Source organism: Ceratotherium simum, chromosome 1, assembly GCF_057802395.1.
Source record: "Ceratotherium simum simum isolate JZ-2026a chromosome 1, ASM5780239v1, whole genome shotgun sequence".
Lineage (NCBI taxonomy): Eukaryota > Metazoa > Chordata > Mammalia > Perissodactyla > Rhinocerotidae > Ceratotherium > Ceratotherium simum.
The window spans coordinates 85,159,384-85,176,392 of NC_141900.1; the positions used below are offsets into that span (position 1 = coordinate 85,159,384).

The window sequence follows — 17,009 nt, forward strand, 5'->3', positions numbered from 1 at the left end:
TCTGAATGTGCTGTAGCATGGAAAAAAATTGGCAAGTCCTGCTCTTAGGACCTCCTTTGTGTTTAAGACAGAGGAGTAGTCCTAGTCTTAACCCTCAAGTTCAGGAAAATGACAGTACTAACTGTCAAATGACAAAAATAATACAATTTAGTAACCAGTCTGATGTCCTTTATTCAAGAGAACAATCCATGGATTGGGGGAGTACAGTGCCTCACAAGCAGTGCAGCACTGTTTGCAAGGGATTTTGGGCAAGACTGAGTTTTAGAGTGTTAGAAGAGGCAACACAGAAACGTTGGCTAGGAGGTGGGGGATTTTCTTATAAGGCTAGTAGCCTAGCCTATTTTCTAGGGTCAGGTAAACTACCTAAAGCTGGGTTAAAGGATTGTGATTGGTGATTGTTAGGTTTCCTTGGCAGTGAGACATTTCCTGGAAGTGCAGGCTGACTTAGGTTTAGGTCTGTAGCATGGGCCGGACCACTGGGTGGGCCTCTATTTTGTGGGTCCCAATATACGAATTACCTTTATCACAACTAAATAACTACCTTTCCTTAGAACTGCTAGAAACTATTTAGACTTATATTAGGTGTCTTCCCATACCTTTCATGAAGTGTATGTACACTTACTTAGATGTAGTATAACTCAGGAGTCTTCAGACTTTTTCACTCACATAATTCCTAAAAGAATTTTGACAAACAGTGTTCCCTTACATATTTTAAAGTTCATGTTTTAAAATATTTAAATAGAAGTTTAAACAGTTGTGAAGAATAATCTTTTTGGTTGTAAATATTGACATTTTAAAGTACTTTAACTCTTTTTTGTGTGTTTGTGAGGAAGATCAGCCCTGAGCTAACATCCGATGCCAATCCTCCTCTTTGTTTTTTTGCTGAGGAAGATTGGCCCTCAGCTAACATCCGTGCCAATCTTCCTCTACTTTATATGGGACACTGCCACAGCGTGGCTTGACAAGCGGTGCATCGGTGCACGCCTGGGATCCAAACCTGCGAACCCCGGGCCACTGAAGTAGAGCGCACGCACTTAACCGGTTGCGCCACCAGGCCGGCCCCATAGAGTACCTTAACTCTTAAATAAATCTAGTAAAATGTAAATACCATAGCAACTTCTTACCTGCCATCATTCATGTAAATAATTGGAACAAACCAACTTTATAATTTTATTGATTTATTTTTTTCCCCCAAAGCCCCAGTAGGTAGTTGTATGTCATAGCTGCACATCTTTCTAGTTGCTGTATGTGGGATGCGGCCTCAGCATGGCCGGAGAAGCGGTGCATCCGTGCGTGCCCGGGATCCGAACCCGGGCTGCCAGCAGCGGATCACGCGCACTTAACCGCTAAGCCACGGGGCCGGCCCGGAACAAACCAACTTTAAAAGATAATTAAGGAAATTCAGATTTGAACTGGGTATTAGATAATACAAAAAAGTTGATTTTGTAAAATATGATAATGGCATGACTATTTAAGAAAATGTCCATCAATTTTAGGAATGCATTCTAAAATATACTTAGTAATTGATTTATAGACAGTTTGGCTTATACGTTTCTCAAGTTTCCATGAGAATTTAAAACAGCACCTTTCTAAAACCAATGGTCGAGTTTAATTAGCTACCTTGAAGTGAAATGGAGTGTAGGGAACAACTATCTTATAAAAGTTAGTCTGTCTTTCTTGATGCTGGTCATCTCCCTTTATTTCTTCATTTTTTAAGAGATAAGGACTCTGCTCTCATATCACTCAAGATCAACAGCTGGAAACACTCTTGTTGCAAGATCAATAATTAAGCTTCAGGAAAATACCTTGCTTTCTAAGGTCTCTCTAACCTAAAATACCCTTGTATGTGCTATTCCATTCCAGACAGATGGATGAGGAAGAACGGTTAGAGTAGATTAGCATGGGGCAGTATTTAGAAAAAGACAAATGTATCTTTTGTTTGTACGTCTGTGCACACAAGGTGACATGTACAGCCATGATGGAAATGCTGATGAGCCAGAATGGGTAAAGACAGAGAGAGAACAATTTGTTGAGTTTCGAGATAAGAACCGTGATGGGAAGATGGACAAGGAAGAGACCAAAGACTGGATCCTCCCCTCAGACTACGATCATGCAGAGGCAGAAGCCAGGCACCTGGTCTATGAATCTGACCAAAACAAGGTAAGTTTGGCCAGGCCTAAACAATCTAGCAGTGATCAAACTGTTTCTAGGAGATTGCCTAAAAAGTTCCTATTAAGGTACATAGAACATTTAAGGTCTTAATTAGTCTAAATCTGCTATGGGTCTGAAGTTGGCGATTGAAAGCTTAAAGGGCAGCACTAGCTATCTGATCTCATTTTAGAAATCCCTTTGCCCAGTGTTCATAGCATTGGAGGAATTTAGGCTTTGGAAAAGAGCCTCTGTATGTAGCCTGTGCCCAGCATGCATCATCTTTTGGATCTTTGGATCCCCAGGAAATTTTCTTTGCTTTTTTTTTTTCCTTTGTTCTTTTACCTATTACAGGCTCATTTTACCTACTCAAACCTAGTTATTTCCTTCTTAAATCAAATATCCTTTTTATGTCCTTTCTAGTAGGTTATATGTCAGCTTTTCTCTGGATCCTGTTAAAATTGTCCTTAATGAGTTATCTGAGGCATTCAGTTCATTAAAAGAGTGGTGTTATCACTAACCCCTGTCATCTTTTTCGGAGGTTGAATGCCCTGCGTAGAGTAACCTGAAAATCAGTCTAAGGGGGGAGGGATGGTTTAGTATTCTGAACATTTCTTTTTTCTAAGCTAATCTTCAGTTTCAAACACAGTTTCTTATCATCGAACCTTTTTAAGGGTCAGTCTGTTTTGAGTTCTTGCTCAGTCACTTCAGTAGCCAGGTGCTATGTCCTGAGATATGTGAGAAAAGGAAACTCATGTAGTCATCCCTTGCGAGTCTGGCCTACATAATTTTTGAGATGAGTGTCTGAGCCTTCATTTGGAGTTGTGTCTGGAATCTGATTGGTGGCTAGGGCATGGTGGAGGTAAGGACTGTGCTTGATATTAGCAGATGTCATTGTTCCTGTTAGGCAGTGACCTCATTCACGTTGAAGTATTTTACCCAGTTCTTCTTGACTATCTCTTACCCATACCTAGGAGATGTCCCACATTTTGCTCAAAAGAGAACATTTTCTTCTCAAGAAACAAACCCATGTCTCTAGCATTGAGTTATTGAACTATATTATTTCCATCCTTCCACTTTTAACTTGCTTGATAAGAAAAACATGTTAATGGCTATTTTCTTCCCTCTATGTGTATGGGTAGGGCGGGGGTGAGGGTTGAGTTCACATTTAATTTAGTGGGAATTAGAATCTCAAATCTTGACTAACCCGTATTCTGTAGCAGTGTTTCTAAATTAGGAATGGGAAATATACTTTGCCTGAATTCTCTATTCTTTCTAATTTCAGGATGGCAAGCTTACCAAGGAGGAGATTGTTGACAAGTATGATTTATTTGTGGGCAGCCAGGCCACAGATTTTGGTGAGGCTTTAGTACGACATGATGAATTCTGAGCTGCAGATAGAGGAATCCACATTTCTTCAAAAGTAATTTATTTTTACAGCTTCTGGTTTCACATGAAATTGTTTGCGCTACTGAGACTGTTATTACAAACTTTTTAAGACATGATAAGGCGTAACGAAAACCATCCCGTCCCCATTCCTCCTCCTCTCTGAGGGACTGGAGAGAAATCGTGCTTCTGAGAAACAACTCTAATTAGTACACTTGTGTTTGTAGATTTACACTTTGTATTATGTATAACACGGTGTGTTTATTTTTGTATTTGTTCTCTGGTTGGGAGTATGATATGAAGGATCAAGATCTTCAACTCACACTTGTAGGCAGACTTCAGCCCTTCACTCTTTCTCAACCCTTACCATATAATTTTTGTAATTCCAACTTAACTAATTTTTTAAGCCTGAGATCAATAAGAAATGCTCAGGAGAGAGAAAAGGGAAAAAATATACCCCACAATTTAATTTAGAGAGAGAACATTTAATCTCACCTACTGAAAAGTATATTTCCTCAGTAGTAGGGGCCGTATATTCCATTCAGTTGCTACAGGTTCACCAACTGATCCTGGCATTATCTGGGCAAGGACAGATCCCTGTGCTGTAAGAAAACTTGGCTCAACTTGATTTCATTCATTCTTTTTTTTTCTTCCCCATAGGACTAGCTGTTTGCTAATTTTGTTAAGCACAGCTGTGGTGGGAACAGTTAGGGCCAGTGTCTTGAAAATCAATCAAATCATGAGTGTGATCTCTTTACAGAGCTATAAACAACTGGAAAACTGAAGGAAAAATATAAGTATTTTCAGGGCACACACTTTTTCTGGGTATGCATCTGTTGCAGTGCTCAAGACTGTCTTGCCTATTGAATCACTGTAAGTGCCCCATTTGGCTCCTATTTCCCCAGGTGTTCTGAGGAACTGATCTTGCTTTCACTGCAGTTAAAGTGTACTCCTTTCCAATCATGTCACTGAAAGTGCCTTTAACGAGAGAAATGATCACTGAATGAGGATTCTTTTAAGAAATCCTAAGATAAAGAGAAGATTATTTGGACCACCTTATATGACAACTTAGAACCTCCCAATGTAATGGGGATTTTTTTCTTCCCTTTCTCTTTCGGACAGTGGTTAGATAGCAGTATTAGTTAGGAGCTTGGTTGCAGTGTTCTTATCTTGTGGGCTGGTTTCCAAAAACCATGTGCTGCTGAATTTACCAGGGATCCTCATACCTCAGAATGCTAACCACTTACTACTAGCTGGAGAGCTTGAGCTCAGACTCAAAGATGAGAGGGCATACAGAGAGGGCTCTTTGGTTTGAGGACCATTGCTCACCCTTCCTGCCTTTGACCCGTCATTCCCTATTCCCCCATGTCTCCCTCTCCCCACTGCCAAAAGAAAAGTTTATCATGGATCCACAGATTGCCAGTCTTTTTCAAAGAGAGGGCTGTAGAAAGAGCTGAAGAAACCATCCTCTGTTCCCAACTCACTTTACCCATATTTTACATAACACAAACTATCTTTTTTGGTCCCTTTCTTACAGATGGACCTCTTTTGAGAAGAATTATTGTATTCCAAGTCTTTAGCCCTCAGGTTACTAAGATAAATATATGTATATCTAACCTGTATTATTTCATATATCTTTCTGGATAATACATTCAGGTGGTGCTGGGTGATTATTATAATCTGAACCTAGGTGAATCCTTTGGTCTTCCACGATCGTGTTGAGGTGGGCTGCTTGGCCTGGTAAAAAGCCACGTCACGTAACTTCATCCCAGCTTTTGCATTGACCTCTTCAGAGTGGATAAACTCCTTAAGTTTAACCCCCATATAGGAGAATGGAAATTCTCTGCCCTCCAGATTCCCCATTTTTATTGTTAAGAAGACCGGAGATAATTAATGATGCCACCAACCCTGGCTTAGTTAGAGAGGGCACATCATGAGCTGTGTGGCAGGAGAGCCTCACAGCTCACCAGGTGCAGAGAACCCAGGCCTTATGTGAAAGTCACGCACTTAGAAAGCAAACCTTCATGTGCTGAGATGGCAACTTCTGGATACTGGGTGCTAAGCAGCAAGCATTGTACTCTAATCTGTAAGGATCCCCCTGGATTATCTTTTTGGTTTAAATCAAGCTTGAGGCTGGTGAACAGTACCTGCACACCCACATTGTGTGTTCTGTGAATGCTAGCTCTCGTGAATTTGGATACTGGTTATTTTTTATAGAGTGTAAACCAAGTTTTATATTCTGTAATGCAAACAGGTACCTATCTGTTTCTAAATAAAACTGTTTACATTCATTGTGGGTATGGATGTCCTTTATTCTTTTAAGAAATGGAACTCTTGGGGCTGGCCCGGTGGGGCAGTGGTTAAGTTCGTGCACTCCACTTTGGCAGCCTGGGGTTCTCATGTTTGGATCCTGGGCATGGACCTACATGCTGCTTATCAAGCCATGCTGTGGCAGGCATCCCACATGTAAAATAGAGGAAAATGGGCACGGATGTTAGTCCAGGGCCAGTCTTCCTCAGCGAAAAGAGGAGAATTGGCAACAGATGTTAGCTCAGGGCTAATCTTCCTCACCAAAAAAAAAAAGAAAGAAATGGAACTCTTGCTTAGAATTATGGGTGCTATAAAATGTCACAGAAAAGGAGCTCTCTTAGAAGGTTTACCATGCCCCCTTCCCAACCCAGAGAAGTTACTTGACTGCCTTCTCCCAAATTGGTTCCTTCTTCCTATTTCTGAAATCTCAAGCGTCCTTCTCGCTACAGCTGTAACCCTTCTCTGCTTCCCTTGGGCCATCTGACTGGAGAGGAACCCAGCTGCTCATTACATAATTATCTGATACCGAACACAAGCCATTCCTGAATGTACACACAACATTTATCTTGATTTTTATTTCAAAAAGGCTCTTCTTTTTCAGGCGGCAGAGAGGGGTAGTATAAAGTGTAAGGTAAAACAGTTTTTTGAACCCTTTGCTATAGTTTGTAAACGGTATTAAGATGTACAAATTCATTTTGAGAACATGAAGGGAATTAAAGTATTAACTTTAGGAGCTTCACAGCCTAAGACAGATACATAGGTTTAGCCAAATAGCAGAGGAGAGGGAGAGGAAGCACCTGGAATAATTCACACTGGCTCAGGGGCTTATGGACATGGCTGTCCCTCCCAAAAGTACAGCGACTATTGGCAGGGATAGAAGTTCTGTCAAACTCATATTTGGGGCCTACTGAAGGTTTTATTTTTTTTTTCCTTTGTCTCTCCCATTTCTAAGGTGTGTTCTTAAGTTTGTCCTAATTCAGAATATATCATCTCAAAACAGATCCCCAGTAGGAAAAAAAAAGTTACTAAAAAGGAAAAAAATTGTCATCCATACACTAAAAAATTAGCTGTTCTCCTTTATAGTCGCCTTGTGTGTAGAAATCAGTTCTCCAAGTGCTGTGAATGGTTCCACTTAGGTGTACAAACTGATGATTGTTGCAGTGGCCTTTGGGGTGTTCTGAAGTCAACCCAGCTGGAACAGTAGCTTTGTAGGTAGAAAGGGAATAATAGGAAAATGGAAAATTGACCCCCCAAATTCCATCACTCTCCTTTCCATCTGTGTTCTGTGTTGTTAGTAGTTTGGTTTTTGACCAAGAAAGTAGAAATTTCCTTAAATATAAAATCCTAGTTGCTGCAAATAGGCCAATACGGCTCTTTAGTTGGGGTCAACTTGGCTAGAAGAGACAGTAGAAACTTCTGTTTTCTGGGAGGTGTCAGACTCATCTGTCATGGACTTCCCACACACCATCTCCATGATGCAAGCCCGGAACTGGAGGGAAAGGGCAGAATTGGAGATAGCCCCCTTGGCAGACGGTACAGAGGAAATAACATCGGGACATGTGGGAAAAAAGATCTCATTCTTTGTATCCCCAAAGCCTCAAACAGTGCTTATACCCAGGATCTCCTCAGGTGGCTTTGAATAAATCTTCCCAATCCTGAGAGGTAGCTCGATTCCAGTCTAGGACTACCTGCTACTCCTGGGTCTACAATAATAGTCCCTACACATTCTGGCTAACTCGGAGGCCTCACTGTTGGGAAACCTCACAAACCAGTGTGCCTAATAAGAGCACTGTCAAAAGCAGCCCCAGAGTAGGCCTGCCCACCCACCCCACTGTTACTAGAAGGTGCTCCCAATTGGGAAAGGACTGCCAATTCTGTTTCCATCCAGGAGGTTTCACACTAGTTTTGAATCCATCTCTGGGATCGAGGAAACAAAATAACTATTAATATTTCTCAAAGCAGGGTGTTTGCCCTACAAGACAGGAACTCTCCTAGATTCATCTGAGTTTGCAGTTTTTATTAGCTGAGACTCAGGATTTGGGATAGGAGGCCACCTGGTACCTTCAGATGATAAGCTGTTTTAGAGACTTATGCATGTGTTGCAATTGCTGTGCTTCACATATGCTCCTTCTGGCTAGAAGTTGGAAGGGAAAGGAATAAGAACTCGTGAAATAGAAGGACTAGAAATTTAGGGGAACTATAGATCTGTCGGTTTTTTAACAAAGTGGAACACTTCACTTCTCATCCTGCCCTTGGGAGCAACTTGATTTTTATGGTTCAAGTTCCATCTTCCCTGGGTTCCATTATCTTGTCTTGATGATTACACCTTCCTTCCTGTGCTTACCAAGGGCTTCCCAGCCTACTAAGGGTTTCTATGGTTTTCATTGTTCACCCCTAGGAACCCTTTCAGTAGAGTCCAAGGTTAAAAGTCAATGGTGAGAAGAACCAGGTCTTATGGACTAGGGTCTCAGGAGTGTAAATAGAGAGCTTTACCTGCTTATTCATGAAGCAGTAGATGATGGGATTGTAGACACAAGAACTCTTGGAGAAGAAGGCAGGAATGGTGACAAACCGTAAGTCCAGCCCGTGGTTATGGTTGTTGACCATGTACATGGCCAGAGCAGCATAGGGCACATAACAGAGACAAAAGGATCCCACCATCACTACCACCATGCGGCTCACCTCCCGCTCAGCCTTCTGGGTTGTAGCTGACTCCTGCTGCTGGGCTGCGACCTGGGCAGAGCACAGAGAGAACATCAAGCCCTCCCTAGCCTTCAACTCGCAGAGCTCTGGACGCTTTTCTACCAGGGAGCATCTGCTCCAGTTGCCTCCCTTCTGTCCCAGCTTCTGGTCTAGTCCCTTGGCTCTCCTTCCTTGAGACAGGCAGGATGGAGACGGCTCTCCGGTCTCTAACACTGGAAAGGATCACATGCATCTCTTGACACTTATATTTGAGCAGGGATTACTCCACCTTATTCTTCATTACATTTCATCATTCTCTCTGCCCCTACTTCCTTCACTGCTTTTAGATATCCCGTCTGCGTGGCTATCGACACTTCCAGATGTCATGTTCTAGAACACTCACCTACTCTTACCTCTCCCTTGGAGCATGCTGACCCCCTCCTCCCTGACCCTCACAAAAGCCACTCACAGCTCTGAGGGTCCCCAGCAGCTGAGAGTAGGAGAAGCAGATGAGGGAGAGAGGCACAATGAAGCAGAAGATGAAGAGGAACCAGCTATAGTACTCGCTGCGATATTTGGTGCCCACGGTGTACCAGTCGGGGCCACAGGAACACTGTAGGCCCTCGGAGACGAACCTGTAAGGGACCAATCACTTACCCTTACCCACCAGACAAGTACTTGCTGACCGCAGGGCTCACCACAAGAATTAGTGGAGTGGGAGCTGAGATTCCCAGATTGTGTTCTCCACTTAGAACCCAGAGGATGCCCAACGAGTGTGGTCAGGGATTTTCTGCTCTCACCAGCAGAGGTTATAGCAGTTCCAACTGCAGAGTAAACTTCAGCACTTGTCTCCCAAAGCCCTTTCCCTTACCTACTCCACCAGTTCTTTAAAAAGTAGAGGTCAAAGACTAAAAGGTTATACCCAACTCTTTCCACCCACACCAACCTGAGCTAGCTAAGTCAGCACCACTGCCCTGCACTCTCACCGGCTCCAGCCAAAGAAGGGTGGGATGGAGACGCCAATACCAATGATCCAGGTGGCCAGGACCACCATCAGTGCATGCTTGGAGCTGAAGCGGAAGTTGCCGAAGGGCTTACAGATGACAATGTAGCGCTCAAAAGCCAGGAAGGCCAGTGACCAGCCTGTTACCAGACCTGTGGAGAAACATGAGGGTAATGGGGTAGACAGCCCTGCCCAGCCTGGCAGGTGGAATAGACTACAGACAGGGTGAAGCAAGCACGGGAGACAGGGTAGGACTGATGGTTGGAGTAGAGTTTGGGACTCAGTTGGTCAAACTCTAGGCTGGGCTACTTTGTACCCCAGTATTCAAAAGAGCACCAAACTCCTCTCCCCCAAACTCCTCTTTAGCAACCTACTCTAACCCAACAGCCTGGTCCCTGGTTCCAATCCTGGAGCGGTATCCTTTGCCTCCCTGCCAGCCCGCTTCCCCTGCAGTACCTGCTACAGAGCCCAGGCAGCCCTCCAAAGCACAAACATGGCGGCCAAAGATGAAGTATCCATGACAGCTGGCAATGAAGACGGGGAGGACAGAGAAGATGCAGACAAGGAAGCCCCCAAGGGACACATTGACCAGAATATAGTTGAGTGGCTGCCGCAACTTTTTGTAGCGCAATGTGGCCACAAGTACCACGGCATTCAGTGGCATCCCTACAACGAAGACAATGCCCATGAAGGCTGCCTGGAGTTGAAAGGCCCAGACAGGTGCGATGTGGTACTGAGGCCCATCCCACGGCCCCACCGAGGAGATGTTCTTGAACAGATATAACTCCTCCTCCTCCTCTGACATTTTGCTCATAGGATGTCCCCCACCCCCTCTGATTCCTCTTATAGATTATCCTCCCACCACCACTTCTCCCCTACCCAGCCAAAGAACCCCTCCTCCAAAGCCACTTTTGGACTCTCCGAGTGATCAGTACTGATCCTAAACCTCCTAAGGACAAAGTTCGGGATTAGAGATCCCCAATCTCCCACCTAAACCTCCTTTTGTGGCCCCAAAGCCGATTGTGTGTTCTTCAGAGGATAAAAGATTGGGCTCAAAGATTCTGGAAGGACAATGCTGGGTGCTGGAATGAACAGGAGTTGGCTCACTGGGTCCTGTGAGATGCTGACCTGTATTCAATAAAGATGCTTCCACCACTTTTTTTTTTTTTTTTGTCTTTTGAATGGAGCTATCGAGGGCACCCATCTCCATTTGGCTTCCGGCACCACTACATTCCTATAGGTTTCTACACCCCATCTTCCCCTTTATGGAAGGTGCCCTCTGAGTCACCGTCTCCAGAGACCTTGGGCTCTCAGCCAGCGTGGGAATCAGCCTCAGGCTGCAGGAAGGGGCAGAGAATGGGGGGTGCCCTGGAAGCACCTTAGTAAACAGCCTTCATGGAACAGTGCAGTGGCAATGTGACAATGCCTAGAGGTGTAAGGCACAGCAGGCTGCCTCTTTTCTTCGTGTTGAGTCTCCTCAGAAAGCGTACCTTTCCTACTCAGACCTCCTCCAGCCAGGTTGAGGTTGGTTTGCTCACACCGTGTCCCTCTCATGTTCATGCCTGTCCCTGTCCTTAGTTCAGCGGTGCCCAAACTGCCAGTCTTCCTCCTGTCTGCTCATCCAAGTCCCGCCCAGCCTTCGCAGCCTAACTCGCAAAGACCTCTTCTGTGAAGCCCACCTCAGTGATGGCCAGCTCTGCTTTAAGCTCCACCTGCACTTACAGTCAACACTACACTTCAGCCCTTATGGATGTGTCTTCTTCCCCACCTCAGTAGACCATCAATATATAGATAAAAGTGACGTTGTTTAAATATAGATAAGTTAAAAGTGAAAGGATGGCCCAGTAATAATGGCAGAGTAGTTTGTATCAAATGAATCCCCCATAGGTAAAAATGATAAACTCTGGACAAAATTTGAAAAACAACTACTTGAAAGCACTGTACCCCAAATCAGGCAGAAACTGAAAGGACTAAACCTTGAGTGAAAAGAACCTTCTACATTTAAATGGATTTTTTCCTGAGGGCACTCTCCAGTCTAAATGGCAAGGGGCAGCTGGAACTCAGGCAGAAAGCCCAGCTTTTATTGGCTTGAAGAGTCAGGGGACAGGGTCTGGGGCTCCAGAGCAGCTGAAAATTGAAGGTGGGTTTCCTGGAATGAAGGAGGCCACAGAAGGGGAAGCCTTCAAGTCTATGTATAAACTCCCCTCAAATCCTAGGCTGACTGCTGAGCTATGCATGGAGGAATCTCCAAGGAGCACAGCAAAGGTGGGAGCTGAAAGTCTGAAAGCTGAGCAGAGATTTTGGCTGCTACCCACTGCAGCAGAGAAAGCATTTGAGTTTGATTCCCACCAAGTTAGAGGAGCTGGGCAAACACTTCAGGCTTTCCATTTAAAACTCCCAAAGGCCACACCTTAGGACTAAAATCTACATCCCTTGAATCCTGAGCTAGAGAGGCTCGATGGAGACTTGTCAGCCATTTCTGAAAGGCTGACCTTTTCATGCACATGTGCATACACACACACACAGACACACACATTCCATACAGACACTCACCCACAGGTAGGATTCCTGGCAAGATCCAGCTAAGGGTCCAGGAATTGCAAGGCCGCTTGGTTTCCGCTAGGTTGCCTGAGTCAGCGCATCCCTTGTCCTGGGCAGGCCTTTAGGACCAGGGCCAGAGGCCACCCCTGAAGGCAGTGTGTAAGGTGCCTATCCCTGGGCAGGGAGTGTGGCTTGTGTTAGCCTGGGCTGAGTGGAATGAGTCAGCCTCAGCTGTCTGTAGGGTTCTGCCAAGGTGCCTACCTCTACAAATGGTTCTGACAGGAGCCTGCAAGGGCAGCCCCTGGGCTTAGACTGCCAACCCAACAGATGTGGGTAAAAGACACCCCAGGCCCTCTTACTCCCACTACCCAGGCCAGGTGGCTACATCTTTGGCCTCTCCCAGTACTGTCCTGACACATTCCCAGACAGTCCCCACCCACCCTACTCCACCCCACATCAGAGGGAGGGGCAATGGGCCCAAGCTAGGGCCAACCCAGCCCCAGCTAAGAGGGGGCAGATGCCCCCTGGGGGGCTCAAGCCAAAAAGAAACTTACCCAAGCATAGAGTCTCACTGGTACCTAAGCAAAGGACAAAAAATTTCCAGAGTCATTGAAGCCATAGAGTAGGGGGAGGGGAGAATTTGAGGGGGGAGCATTTGGTAAAGGAGGAGGGTAATGATACAAAAACAGGAGACATTTTAAGTACATTTAATATTTATATATAGTGCCCTTTTCAGGTTTAAAGTCACTTCATTAATTTAGGAACATGATAATACACTAAGGCTTTACAGAAGATCATGTTAGGTATATTTAGATCAGGATTTCTCAACCTCAGCACTATTGACATATTGGATCAGACAATTCTTTGTTGGGGGCTGTCTTGTGCATTATAAGATGTTTAACAGCATCTCTGGCTTCTACCAGCCAGATGCCAACAGCACCACCACTACCCTAGTTACAATAACCAAAAATGTCTCCAGATACAAATGTCTCCTGAGAGGAAAATCGCCCCCTGCTTCCCTCCCCTCTGGTTGAGAACCATTGATTTAGATTTAGACTTATAAACTCCCAGAACTGAATGGAAAACAGTAAAGAGAAAATTTGTTTTTTCCAATTGTTCTAAGTGACCAGAAAAAAGGAAAGTCCTAGAAAAAGAGGATATTTTCTGAATAGTTCCAGAGTTTATTTTTTCCTATTCTCTTCCATAGTGCGTTCATTTATACTCCCACCTCTTCCAGAAATAGTTTAAGGGAGGCTTGCAGGAATATATGGGACACAAGAAATCAGGAATCAAATGTAGGAGCAAAAGAAGAAAGAGAAACAGCAGAGGGGAGTTCAACAGACAGGAATGAAATTGAAATATGACCACCCCGTGAGCTTGCAACTGATGGACCACACATTCGTGCCTTCCAGCAACTACTCATTTACATAATTCAGTGTCCAGAAAGTAAACAAAAGCCAACTGTTCTTGGCATTATGACAGACAATAATGCCTCCCCAGGGACTTCACAAAGGAGACATTAGTGTGATATTATAAACAATGTCCTCAACAACATTCCTGAGTAGACACAACCACCAGTTTCACAGGATTGAGTCTACTACTGAGTATTACCCTCATGTGGACTCGACATAAAGCACAGTTTAGAACTGGACGTAAACCAGAATCGTTAGGATGGGGGCCACTACCAGCTCTGCTGGGCTGCTCAATCCAGAGGACACTTCAGCTCTCTGGAGGCTGGAAATGCATTTCTCTCTATCCTCTGCAATCGTTGCTTCTCTCTGCTTAGTTTTTTTATAATTTAACTTCCGTTTTTGAGTGGATTATATATATGCCCAGGGCTCACATACAAAAAATTCAAAAAGTACAAATGAATATACAGTGAAAAATAAGTTTCCCAGCCAGCCACCCAGTTCCCCTTTCCAGAGGCAACCGGTGTTTGCTTGTTGCTGTGTTTTTGTTGTAGGAGGTGACAGTGAGCTTGAGATGATGTGTTGTGACAATGTTGTCTGTTAAATACTGACCGTAAGGCTCTCCAGACAAGTGATGAGATAAGAAAAAGGTCAACATGTTCTTGTGAAAAGAAGGAGTCATCCGAGGATTTGCCTGACTAAAACCATCCTCATGCCTGGGAAGAAATGGAGGAAGGTCCCAGAGGTAGAGCCACAATTCTCCCCAGAGAATTCCATCTGTGGCTTTTTAAACACAGACAAATGAGTCATTGAGGGCCTAAAGTCCTACTGCCTGGAGCAAGGCCACAGTAATTTTACCCTGGAAAAAAATGCTTAGTAGGTGCCAATGGATTTCCACCATGGCAGCACTCCTGCCCCGGGACCCCACCATCCTGGAGGCATTTGGAATTGTGTGGGGCAGTTATATGGCTGCCACAACAGGGGAGGAGGGATTACTGGTATTTAGTGGGCAAGACACTGCTCCAGACAGGCCACACAAAGAAGGATGATGCTGCCTCAGATTCCAACAGGACCCCCAGAGAGAAGCACTGGGTGGGGCCCACCCGCTGTCTCAGTTCTGAAACATTCTCAGCAAAGTCCCCCTTGAGCCCTAGCGTGGAGCAACCTCACTCCCCGGCACACCCACCAAGAGGAACAATTTAGGGAATGTGTGCTGAGGTAATGCAATGACGCGCCGAATGTGCTTTTATTTATAAGCCACTTTAAAGCTGGGGAACAGCTACCCAAAAAAGTCTCTTTGGTTTTAGACTAGATGAGCTGTTGCCTTTCTCTCTGGCCATGATTAGTTAGCAGAGCCAGCTGTCTGGCCCAGACACTCCTAGATGGAGATAATAAAACTTCATCCCCTGGGTACAAAGGAATGCTGGCCAATCCATTCTGTAAAGTGAGGGCCATTCTTCCTTCCTGTCCAAGAGAGGGATGGTTCATTAGGAAGCCTGCTTACAAGGATGGAGGGTGGGAGGGTTTCTGCAAGCTTGTGTTTCTACTTGCAGCCAACTGATGAGGATTCACCTGAATATCTGTTGCCACAGTGATGTTTTGTGCACGCTCCTGACTTTCTTTCACTCATTCATTCATTCATTCACTCCACAAACATTTGCTAAGCGATGTCTACAACAACAGTTATGCTGTGAGGATGAAATGAGATTAATCTGGTAAAGTGCTTACACAAGGCCCAGCACATAGAAATGCTTGGAAATCTTTTGCATTGTCAGCAGGATTGCCAAGTGCTGGACACAGGGCAGGACCCAAATAAGACAGGCTTCTGGCGCCACTGTCTTATTTGGGCTCCCAGCCTTACAGAGGGCAGTCCCCCTGTAAGCAAGCAAGGGTCCCCAGGGTGATGGATGTGGTGCAGTGGAAGCACAAAAGGGAGTCTGGCCGAGCCCACAGGGGTCTCCAACAAAGTCCCAGTTTCTGAGGCTCAACCTCCCCTCTCATGCTCATTTGGGAAATTCCAGCCCCAAGGACCTCCACCCAGGCCACCCTCAGCCTGTCGGCAGTTTTGTCCCAGCAGCTCCCTGGGCAGGACAGCAGGGCTGGCTGGGGTGAGCAAGGGAGTATGGGTATGTACAGGATGTATTCCCATCTCTGCTTTTCTAGAAAGTCTAAGTAGCAGTGTGCACTGCATTTAAAACAGGCTTTGGATTCAGATAAATGTGCCTCTTATAAGCTGAATTTAGGCAAATTTCTTTTTCTTACAATGATAACAGCTACCTCACAAGGTTGTTATGAGGTCCAATAAGATCTGTAAAGCACAGAACACATGCCCAGCCCATAGGAAGCATTCAGTGGCAGCTTTCCTATTGTGTATTTTCCCCTTCCCTCATGTTGCCATCATAATAACCTCTTTCCTTTGTACGGCACTTTACAGTTTGCAGAGTGCTTTCTCGGACATTGTCTCACCTGATCTTCAAATTACACTATAAGGCAGACAGGACAGGTGTTACTCCCCCAACTGACAGATGAAGAAACTGAGTAATTTAGCAAATGTTGCCTAGTCATGGGTGATCTGGGACAGCCTTCTGGGTCCTCACCTAGGAGGCTGATGGGCTTGAAGGACTTTTTTCTAGTGGTCTGATCATGAGGTAAGAAAGAAGAGTGGTTCTTCACTGGATGCAGGAGATGCTAGACAGGCTCCCTCAACCAAGAGTTCCCCTGGAAGTGGAGGTGGCTGGAGCCTGGCTCCTTCTCTGTCCTTCCCCAGCGGCACCCTCACGAACTCCGCTTGGCAGCCCTGGGGGAGAGCTGGCTGGCCACGGGAAAGAAGGGGCCCTGCCTGGAGCACTGGGGCATCTGTGTGGCTCTGCAGCGGGCCTGGGAGGAGCAGGAGAGAGCCAAGGGGCTAAGCCTGCTGGAATGCAGCCGGCCTGGGCTGGGAGCCAGCCTGGAAGGAGAAGTGAGGCCGCCTTTCAAAACTGCAAACTGCAGCTGCTGCCGATGTGGCAGGGAAGGCACATCTGGCCAGAGGTACCCACCAGTGGCTCGTTGGTCTAGGGGTATGATTCTTGCTTAGGGTGCGAGAGGTCCTGGGTTCAAATCCCGGACGAGCCCTTCTTTTCCTGGATTTTTTTTTTTTTTTTTTTTCAGTTCACTGCCACACGCATATAGACTGACTGCCCTTTCTAGAATAGAAGCAAAGAGATGGCCTAGTGGTGAGTAAAGAAAGGACTCTGAGGACAAGCTGCCAATCAGTCTCCCCATAGCCTGTGGCCTGTATATACTCCATTATTTCCACTGAGGCTAAACTGAGCAGGAGGGGACTGGCAGAGCATCAGGAGTTGAACCCGAGAAGATTAAAGATTAAAGTCAAAGGGTTGTATGTTGTTAGGCAGAAAGACAGCCTCTAGAGGGCCTCAGAAAAAGAGCAAGAGACCAGGACAATTTGTGGGGTGGGCCTGAGCTGGAGGTCAAGAAAAGGCAAGCTCTCCATGTAAAACCCAAGCTATGAAATGCACTGGATTCAAAGC

The 17,009-nt window shown here is 45.3% G+C and overlaps 2 protein-coding genes and 1 non-coding gene across 4 annotated transcripts in view; 2 read left to right on the forward strand and 1 right to left on the reverse strand.

Moving 5' to 3' along the window:
• Nucleotides 1-5,825, forward strand: part of CALU (calumenin) — a 29,496-nt gene extending 23,671 nt beyond the window's left edge. For both annotated transcript variants that reach the window (XM_004418713.2, XM_004418714.2), the window contains exons 6-7: nt 1,961-2,160; nt 3,434-5,825. In XM_004418713.2, the coding sequence (XP_004418770.1) occupies nt 1,961-2,160; nt 3,434-3,538 (305 nt within the window). In that variant the 3' untranslated portion in view covers nt 3,539-5,825. The remainder of the gene's footprint in view (nt 1-1,960; nt 2,161-3,433) is intronic.
• A 1,272-nt stretch (nt 5,826-7,097) lies between these two features.
• On the reverse strand, nt 7,098-10,343 carry OPN1SW (opsin 1, short wave sensitive). The gene is made up of 5 exons (XM_004418710.2): nt 9,986-10,343; nt 9,513-9,681; nt 8,996-9,161; nt 8,338-8,577; nt 7,098-7,333 (listed from the first exon to the last, which is right to left on the reverse strand). The coding sequence occupies exons 1-5, from the start codon at nt 10,341-10,343 to the stop codon at nt 7,220-7,222; spliced, it is 1,047 nt and encodes a 348-aa protein (XP_004418767.1). The 3' UTR covers nt 7,098-7,219.
• A 6,178-nt stretch (nt 10,344-16,521) lies between these two features.
• On the forward strand, nt 16,522-16,593 carry TRNAP-AGG (transfer RNA proline (anticodon AGG)). The gene has a single exon. It is a non-coding gene; the product is annotated as a tRNA-Pro (tRNA).
• Nucleotides 16,594-17,009: the final 416 nt, after the last annotated feature.

What these genes read in the sequence shown, in the direction of transcription:
- OPN1SW (XM_004418710.2), bottom strand. Translation starts at nt 10,343, where the DNA reads ATGAGCAAAATGTCAGAGGAGGAGGAGGAGTTATATCTGTTCAAGAAC. An exon ending in CCCTTCTTTGGCTGGAGCCG is followed by an intron (nt 9,162 to 9,512) that starts GTGAGAGTGCAG and finishes GGTCCCTTACAG; the next exon opens with GTTCGTCTCCGAGGGCCTAC. An exon ending in TGCTGGGGACCCTCAGAGCT is followed by an intron (nt 8,578 to 8,995) that starts GTGAGTGGCTTT and finishes TGCTCTGCCCAG; the next exon opens with GTCGCAGCCCAGCAGCAGGA.